The sequence below is a fragment of the Triticum aestivum genome, chromosome 7B, assembly GCF_018294505.1.
Source record: "Triticum aestivum cultivar Chinese Spring chromosome 7B, IWGSC CS RefSeq v2.1, whole genome shotgun sequence".
NCBI classification, from domain to species: Eukaryota; Viridiplantae; Streptophyta; class Magnoliopsida; order Poales; family Poaceae; genus Triticum; species Triticum aestivum.
Window position 1 is genome coordinate 136,933,585 of NC_057813.1, and position 9,613 is coordinate 136,943,197.

At 47.7% G+C, this 9,613-nt stretch overlaps 1 protein-coding gene across 1 annotated transcript; it reads left to right on the forward strand.

Moving 5' to 3' along the window:
- The first annotated feature begins 4,582 nt into the window (after nucleotides 1–4,582).
- LOC123161247 (SUPPRESSOR OF GAMMA RESPONSE 1) lies at nucleotides 4,583–8,807 on the forward strand. Its single transcript, XM_044579104.1, has 6 exons — nucleotides 4,583–4,701; nucleotides 6,059–6,200; nucleotides 6,631–6,817; nucleotides 7,203–7,726; nucleotides 7,850–8,224; nucleotides 8,320–8,807. Exons 1-6 carry the CDS (start codon nucleotides 4,694–4,696, stop codon nucleotides 8,374–8,376), a joined length of 1,293 nt encoding a protein of 430 aa, XP_044435039.1. The 5' UTR covers nucleotides 4,583–4,693; the 3' UTR covers nucleotides 8,377–8,807.
- Nucleotides 8,808–9,613: the final 806 nt, after the last annotated feature.

Consider the following 9,613-nt stretch of genomic DNA (forward strand, 5'->3'; position numbering starts at 1 on the left):
TCCTTCTTTATCCAGCAAGGGGAGGGGAGAAGTTGAGGGAGGGCTCCGGCAGCACGACGGCGTGGTGGTGGAGCTTGTGGTTTTCCTGCAGGGCTTCGCCAAGCTCTACGGAGGAGGAGGAAGTGTTGGAGGAGGGAGGGGCTGCGCCAGGGGAAGGGTGCGGCTGCCCTCCCACCCCCTCACTATATATAGGGGGAAGGGGAGAGGGGGCGGGCCCCTCTAGATGGATCTAGAGGAGGGGGCGGCGGCCAGGGGAAACCCTAGATGGGTTTGGGCGCCCCCACCCCTAGGAAACTTGCCCCCCAAGCCGGGAGGGGCGGCTGCCCTAGGGGTGGCGCCCCCACCTCTCCAGGTTACATGAGATGGGGTGGAAGGGGCGCACAACCCCTTAGTGGCTGGTGTGCCTCCTCCCCTTGGCCCATAAGGGCCCCCAACACTTGTCGGGGCCTCCGAAACTCCTTTCGGTCACACTGGTCGTCACCCGGTACCCCCGAAACAATTCCGGACTCCAATACCCTTCGTCCAATATATCGATCTTCACCTCTGGACCATTCCAGAGTTCCTCGTCACGTCCGGGATCTCATCCGGGGCTCCGAACAACCTTCGGCTGCCACATACTATTCCCATTACAACTCTAGCGTCACCAAACCTTAAGTGTGTAGACCCTATGGGTTCGGGAACCATGCAGACATGACCGAGATACCTCTCCGGTCAATAACCAATAACAGGATCTGGATACCCATATTGGCTCCCACATGTTCCACGATGATCTCATCGGATGAACCACGATGTCGGGGATTTAATCAATCCCGTATACAATTCCCTTTGTCCATCGGTATGTTACTTACCCGAGATTCGATCGTCGGTATCCCCATACCTCGTTCAATCTCGTTACCGGCAAGTCTCTTTACTCGTTCCGTAATGCATGATACCGTGGCTAACTCCTTAGTCACATTGAGCTCATTATGATGATGCATTACCGAGTGGGCCCGGAGATACCTCTCTGTCATACAGAGTGACAAATCCCAGTCTTGATTCGTGCCAACCCAACAAACACTTTCGGAGATACCTGTAGTGCACCTTTATAGCCACCCAATTACGTTGTGACATTTGGTACACCCAAAGCATTCCTACGGTATCAAGGAGTTGCACAATCTCATGGTCTAAGGAAATGATACTTGACATTAGAAAAACTCTTAGCAAACAAACTACACGATCTTGTGCTATGCTTAGGATTGGGTATTGTCCATCACATCATTCTCCTAATGATGTGATCCCGTTATCAATGACATCCAATGTCCATGGTTAGTATGCAAAAGTTATGCCCATTTTTACAAATTCTCGAGAGATTTTGCAAATAAAGTCGAAATTCATATTTTCAAATTTTCCCAACAACTAGACCACATATCACATGGGAAACTTATTTTCTTTTATTTTTTTGACATTTTCATCATTTTCTTTTATTTTTTAAAAACTGAAAAGGCGATCCACGGGGGGGGGGGGGGGTAGAGTATGAAAATGGGACCTTTAGTAGTAGCGCGGTTTTTTACCCCCTCGCTACTACTATGGCACCACTTAGTAGTAGTGAGGGCTAAAAACCAACGCTACTGCTATCAAACTTAGTAGTAGCGAGGTTTTAAAAACCCGCGCTACTACTATGGCATGTCCCGGGGGGCACGGTAGAGACCGCTTAGTAGTAGCGAGGGTTAAAAACCCGCGCTACTGCTATCAACTTAGTAGTAGCGACGTTTAGAAACCCGCGCTACTGATAAGTAGCAGTAGCGAGGGTTTTTAACCCTCGCTACTAGTAACTTTCTGTGTATAGGTTTTTCCCTAGTAGTGCTAGCTCATGATGCCACTATCAGAGAATGTGGTAATAATTCAAAATTTTCCTATGTGTCACCAAGATCAATCTAGGAGATGCTAGCAATGAGAGAGACGGAGAGAGAGAGAGAGGGAGAGAGAGAGAGAGAGAAAGAGAGAGAGAGAGAGAGCATCTTCATACCCTTGAAGACCGCTAAGCGGAAGCGTTACAAGAATGCGGTTGATGGAGTCGTACTTGCGGCGATTCAAATCGCGGAAGATCCGATCTAGCGCCGAACGGACGGCGCCTCCGCGTTCAACACACGTACAACCCAAGGACGTCTACTCCTTCTTTATCCAGCAAGGGGAGGGGAGAAGTTGAGGGAGGGCTCCGGCAGCACGACGGCGTGGTGGTGGAGCTTGTGGTTTTCCTGCAGGGCTTCGCCAAGCTCTACGGAGGAGGAGGAAGTGTTGGAGGAGGGAGGGGCTGCGCCAGGGGAAGCGTGCGGCTGCCCTCCCACCCCCTCACTATATATAGGGGGAAGGGGAGAGGGGTCGGGCCCCTCCAGATGGATCTAGAGGAGGGGCGGCGGCCAGGGGAAACCCTAGATGGGTTTGGGCGCCCCCACCCCTAGGAAACTTGCCCCCCAAGCCGGGAGGGGCGGCTGCCCTAGGGGTGGCGCCCCCACCTCTCCAGGTTACATGAGATGGGGTGGAAGGGGCGCACAACCCCTTAGTGGCTGGTGTGCCTCCTCCCCTTGGCCCATAAGGGCCCCCAACACTTGTCGGGGCCTCCGAAACTCCTTTCGGTCACACTGGTCGTCACCCGGTACCCCCGAAACAATTCCGGACTCCAATACCCTTCGTCCAATATATCGATCTTCACCTCTGGACCATTCCAGAGTTCCTCGTCACGTCCGGGATCTCATCCGGGGCTCCGAACAACCTTCGGCTACCACATACTATTCCCATTACAACTCTAGCATCACCAAACCTTAAGTGTGTAGACCCTATGGGTTCGGGAACCATGCAGACATGACCGAGATACCTCTCCGGTCAATAACCAATAGCGGGATCTGGATACCCATATTGGCTCCCACATGTTCCACGATGATCTCATCGGATGAACCATGATGTCGGGGATTTAATCAATCCCGTATACAATTCCCTTTGTCCATCGGTATGTTACTTACCCGAGATTCGATCGTCGGTATCCCCATACCTCGTTCAATCTCGTTACCGGCAAGTCTCTTTACTCGTTCCGTAATGCATGATCCCGTGGCTAACTCCTTAGTCACATTGAGCTCATTATGATGATGCATTACCGAGTGGGCCCGGAGATACCTTTCCATCATACAGAGTGACAAATCCCAGTCTTGATTCGTGCCAACCCAACAAACACTTTCGGAGATACATGTAGTGCACCTTTTTAGCCACCCAATTACGTTGTGACATTTGGTACACCCAAAGCATTCCTACGGTATCAAGGAGTTGCACAATCTCATGGTCTAAGGAAATGATACTTGACATTAGAAAAACTCTTAGCAAACAAACTACACGATCTTGTGCTATGCTTAGGATTGGGTATTGTCCATCACATCATTCTCCTAATGATGTGATCCCGTTATCAATGACATCCAATGTCCATGGCCAGGAAACCATAACCATCTATTGATCAACGAGCTAGTCAACTAGAGGCTCACTAGGGACATGTTATGGTCTATGTATTCACACATGTATTACGGTTTCCAGTTAATACAATTATAACATGAACAATAGACAATTATCATGAACAAGGAAATATAATAATAACCATTTTATTATTGCCTCTAGGGCATATCTCCAACACTACTATGAACTCCTGGGTACTTGTATGAACTACTATGAACTGTCATGCTTATCTACCTCTATTCCCCATTCCCCTTTGCGCCGTGGATCGAATCTACCGCCGGATCGAACGCGAAAAATTAGTGTGTGACAAACTGAGAAGTTCTTACCGCCATTGCCGCTACCCAGGTGATGACCCGCTCGCCGGTGATGGAGTATGTGGTCTTCTTGCTCTTCTCCGATCCGCCGCCCCCGGTGAGAGTTGCGAGAGTGGGGAGAGGGAGCGGTGAGGGGCGGTGAGGCTAATAATTGCCGGCGCTTCGGGAAGCAACGCGGCTTCTCGAGCGTGGTCGCGCGCATGCAGCCGCCGCCGCCCGTGTGCATCGCTCGGGCCTGGCCCTGGAGAAACTGCTGATTCGGGCGTTCCTAGGGAGCCAGGCCCAGGAGTGCTTTAAGGTACGTGCCATGCGGGCCGAACAGTGAAAGCAAGCAACCGAACAGGCCGGATTCTTTCCGCGCGGGCCTGGTTGGGCCTCATGCAGGCAACCAAACACGCCCATAGCCTTTGCGCTGTTGGACGCAGAGAGCGTTAAAAAAGTTTGGAGCACTCAGAGAGCGTCATATAGAAAGATTTTTTTACATTGTCCGCTCATAGGCCCATGGGTTCACCTACACTCATAGCCCATCCAAACCCAAACTTCACGGTCCCACCCGAGCAACCGACTTGGACAGAAGACCAAGTCAACCCCGCACAGTAACACAGTCAAGCATGACCCACGAGGAGCACCCCCCCCCCCCCCCCCCCCCCACCCGCGGGCCAAGACCACGCACCACGCGCCACCCTGACCGTCCACGCACCATCGGACGGACGACGATCGTCCATCCCGTCCACGCACCGTGTCTCAGCCCAGGGTGCAGTAGTATACCGCGTGCAACCCGTGGTCAACTCCGATTCAAAAAAACAATCCCACCACTCTCCGCTTCGACTCCAGACGACGCCCCCGCTGCCCCCCGCCGGAACCCTAGGAAGTCGCCGCCCGTCGCCGGGCACGCGGCCGCCGCCATGACCGGGTGCGTCGCCCCTCCTCGATCCGATCGCGTAGACCTTTGCCCTCGCCGCGCTCCGCCGATGGTTCGACCCGCCGCGGTGGAATGCGATCTGCCTAGGTCGGGATAGGAGGCGCCGGCTGTTTTCTATCCCCTTCTCATGTCGAGCTCGGGTGGGATTAGAAGGTGGCGCCCCTTTGGGGTCTGGGAGCTTGCGGGGTCGATATCCCCCTTCACCACTAGTTTGTGCGGTTCAATGGATGCACGATTTGGGCATCGGAAGGGTGGGATTTTGTACAGTTAAAAATGATCACTCTGTTAAGGATTTGGATCGAAAGGCGTCGTCTTTTCTTGCTTGTGAAGCTCGGCGTTAGGATCACGGCTCGATTCTTGCCTGGGATGTGCATGGAAGGCAGGATCAGTTTGGGTGCTGCAGCGTCCATAGTTGGATAGCGTCAGTGCTTTGTAGTTTTGCAGTTACGCTTGCAATTGTCTGGCAGAAAGATGACGTCTTTGCATTGGTTATGGTTGAGAGGGACATTTTTTTTTCTATACCGGGTTAGCACTATGTATGCACTTTGTCCTTGGCAATTAAAGAAAATACACTTAGTTTTAGTTGAATGGAGACATTTGTTTCTATTCCAGGTTAGCAGTATGTATGCACTTTGTTCGATAGCAATTAAAGAACTTACGCTTTGTTCAATAGCAATTCGGGTAGGCTTTTTTTGACCCCGGGTGACTGTTTATTTAAAAAACGTCAAAGGAGTTCATTCATCGTGTCACCGTCGACTCTGCTGTTGTGTCCGTCTTAAACTTTTGGATGGCCATCATTTCAGCATGACTAATTAAAGATCACTTTCCAACGTTTTCTTCTATTTATCCGATTAGCATTGCATGCAAACTTGACCTCAGTCATTGTTATTGGTTGTTAGTTTTACCAGTATCATGGTTCCTTGGTAAAAAAAAATGTTTCTTTCAAACAGACTTCAGCTTAGCAGCGCTTTAATTTGGATTTACACTGTGTAGCCAGAAACCAGCTGTGCAGTCAAATTTGGTCCTGTATTTTGTAAACGAGATGCTTGATCAATATTAACACGAAGGATATATTGAGGAACTATGCATTAGTGGTACATATTTGTTTGTATTTTGGTGTGCTTGTCAGATTCCAAATCTGGTTCATTTTGTACCTGTACAAGATTGACTGGGTCTGTTTAATGAAATTATCCCCTTTCTTGTGCCAGCCTTTGGTTCTTCCTTTTTGTGGTTATAATGCTGTTGATAGGTGCATAAATATGCATTGAAGTTGTGATAATGTTGTTGGAGTTGGGAGCAACTTTTATGTATTCATCTATCTTAACTCTACTGCTAATAATTTCTGCAGGACATCCTGGCTAATTGATAGCCAAAGAATTGCTTCGAAAATAAAAAACGTTTCTGGGTCACGGGATCTCAGTAAACAAAAATGGTTGAGCAACCCAACTAAGGAGTGCCCGAATTGCAGCCACGTCATTGATAACAGTGATGTAAGAGTTGTGCCTTTGCATTTCTATTATGCAAAATTGAACTAGCTGTGGTGCATGTGTATATCATTTGCATTTTGTTGTTAGTATGGTTGAATGGCTGATTCGTGCTTATTTAAAATAGAGGATTTAGAGAAAAACCTATATAGTTAATGTTTGAGCGATTACTGTTATCTTTATCCAGCCTTCTGCTCATTGGTCTATGTTAATAAGGCAATCACTTCTTCCTAAAGCTGGAATTGATTCTGTTATAATTCTGTGACTTTGTGATTCTCATGTTCCAGATCAAGTGTTGTGTGAATATATTGTTTCTAAAGTTTTTGAGTTTTCCCACTTTGAGACTCGGATTAGTATTGTTAATTAGTAATGCCCAGTAAGGTACTAAGGTGTAATGTAAACTGCAACCCTCTGATGAATTAAGGTTTCTCTACAGGTTGTTCACCAGTGGCCTGGTTTGCCAAAGGGTGTAAAGTTTGATCCGTCTGACCAGGAACTGCTTGGGCATTTACTGGCAAAACATGACAAAGCAGGCTCTCAACCTCACCCATTCATCGCTGAATTTATTCCAACAGTTGAGGAAGCTGATGGTATCTGCTACACTCATCCACAGAAACTTCCAGGTTCCCCTCAGTTTAAATCTTCGAAGTACCCAGATATCTTCCTGTGTTTGCTATCTGGTCTTTTTCAGTCAAACCCAAGGCCCAGCATTTGTACTAAATCTAGCAGTATTTTCGGTGTTGGCAATAACATTATTCTTTTCATTCAATATATTACCTTTACACATATGTCACTCAGGAACATTCTACAAATCTGCTATGACGTCTTGCATCTCTAGACTGGTTCAGTTCCGGTCCTTTTTTTTCAAACGGGGACTTCACTTTCTTTTATAAAGCACCTTTTTTTATAGCTTTGGCAATAGAAGCATGCTTTTGTGAAATTTAATCTGTTTTCTCTGCTCTGCTTTGTTGCCTTTCATTACTGTTGAATTAACTTCATCTTTTTCAGGCGTTAAGCAAGATGGAAGTGTATCACACTTCTTCCACAGAACATTTAAAGCATATAACACTGGGACGAGGAAGCGTCGAAAGATCAACACTAGTGATCTTGCAGATGTTCGCTGGCACAAGACAGGCAAGACAAAGCCAGTAATGATTGATGGACAGCACCTTGGCTGTAAGAAAATAATGGTGCTATATATGAGTACTGTGAAGGGTGGGAAGCCCAAGAAGACTAACTGGGTGATTCATCAATATCATCTAGGCACTGGGGAAGATGAGCAGAATGGGGAATATGTTGTCTCCAAATTATTTTTCCAGCAACAGAATGGGGAAAAGAGTGCATTAGAGTTAACCAACACTGATGTGATGGAAACTACAGTTGCTGTAGCAGATCTTACTGACCTCCCTGAACCAACCGCGGAAGAAGACGATGAACGTATTAGTAGTATTAGTAACCAAGAGGTTCTTCTTAATAATGAATATAATGCTGACGAGGAAGCCCTTCATAGCCATGAACATAATACTTATCAGGTAGTTGCCTATTCATATCGCTATATTTCTATGCATTGTACGTTCTAGTCAAGTTGAGTTAGCAAACAAAACATAAGAAGTGTTTAAGGTAACTGAATAATGAAGCCAGTAACTGATATGCAGGAAAATGGAGATTGTGAAATAAACATGGAAGAAAAAGCTGCTGATGAAAATGCCATCTATCCATCCTCTGAAAAACCCGAGGATGGAGATAATCCCCCATCACAAGATCCAAACTTGTGGGAAGGTGATTCCCAGTTTCTGTTAGATTCTCAGCAACTAGCAGAAAACTTGGCCATTTGTGACGAGTTCCTGCAGAGTCAGACCTCATGCGGCGATGGAGATGAGCCAGGTTTGATCAAGCCTCGCCTGGCAGTTTATGCCCAATTGCCAGTAGAGGACTTGAAGAAAGATCTGCAAGAATGCAAGGACTTGGGCCCTTCAGACAATGCAATTCTTGAGCCTGAAAACAATGCTGAACTTCGATTGAGCCAACTCGTAAGATTTTGATACCTTGAACCCTCATGCAGTTTGTTGACATGTTCAGTTTTCCCTTTCCACCCTGGGTTTGCTAATCCGTGCCTTACTTGCAGGAATTTTCACAGGACAGCTATACGATGGGAATTTTCACAGGGCAGGTGGCTGATTGACGTCGTCTCTCCTTGAATGCACTGCCAGCCCAGCACCCTGCTCATGAAGAAACATCCGAAACCCCTTTTTGCGGGACAATATTAGAGCAATATGCTGCAAGCATCACCAATTGTGGTTTTCAGCTATGTGGTGATGTGGCTGTTTTGTCTCGGTGAATCCGAGTTGTAACCCGCCAGCTTAACATGTTGGCGCTGTATATGAGTCGGCGTGTTTATGCACTGATGAATTGCTCTCAGGCATACGAACTGTTAAGTTATGAAGAAGGCCAGAAGGTGTGATGCTGTGCGCTGGTTACTGTTCAGCCCTAGAACTAGTTATGTCTGGCAGCATGCGTTTGTAAATTGTAAGGATTAGCTGCCTCATTTTGGGAATCTTGAATGAAATGGTAAATGATTAGCTGAAGTGCTGATGAGTTTTTCTTCAGTTATAATTATAAATCCTGAATCTGAGTTGTCTAATGATGATGCGTTGACAACGTTGGCCGTCATGGTACCACCTATTAAATGTAAAAAATCACTTTCATGTGCTGGATTAACACCTTGGTGAAGTTGAGGGTGAGAATTTCGTGCAAGATTGATCTTGTGATAATCACATGACAGAGATGGAAAACCAACCCCAACTTTTTCAACTCCTTTTCAGTGTCTGGTATATAGTATCTCTCTATAAGTCGGTATATAGTTTCGAATGGATTATAACCGGCAGGACTTGACTCACTTGACAGCCATGTTGGGTAGGTCCCGAGTGGGTTGGATTTAGGGTCTGTTTGGAATGGCGGAATAGAAAAGGGAAACGTTCACAGCCGGTCGACCGGCTGCCTGTTCCGCCGGTCACGGCCACGCACGCGCGCCAGGTCATCTAGGTGGGCCGCACGCAACAGCGCATCCCCATCCTTATCCTTATCTTCTTTATCTTCTGGAATCCCCTCGTCCACTCGTTCTCTTCCAGCAGCTCTTCTCTCCCTCGTCTGAAAGAAACACCACTCTGCCATGGATTTGCTTGAGCACCACTCCCTCCTCTCCTCCAGGCGCACGACCTTCGGGTGTTGCGTAGGTGTTGCGATGCTACAACCGCCACCGGAGATGTTGCAACCGTCAATGGATAAGCTACCACCGGCTGACAGATATGCTACAACCAGCGACGGTGAGTTCTGGCCGGCGACGACGGTGCCACCATTTGCTGCAACCAGCAACATAAGAGCTACCACCGGTGGACATACGTGCCACAACTAGCGATGAT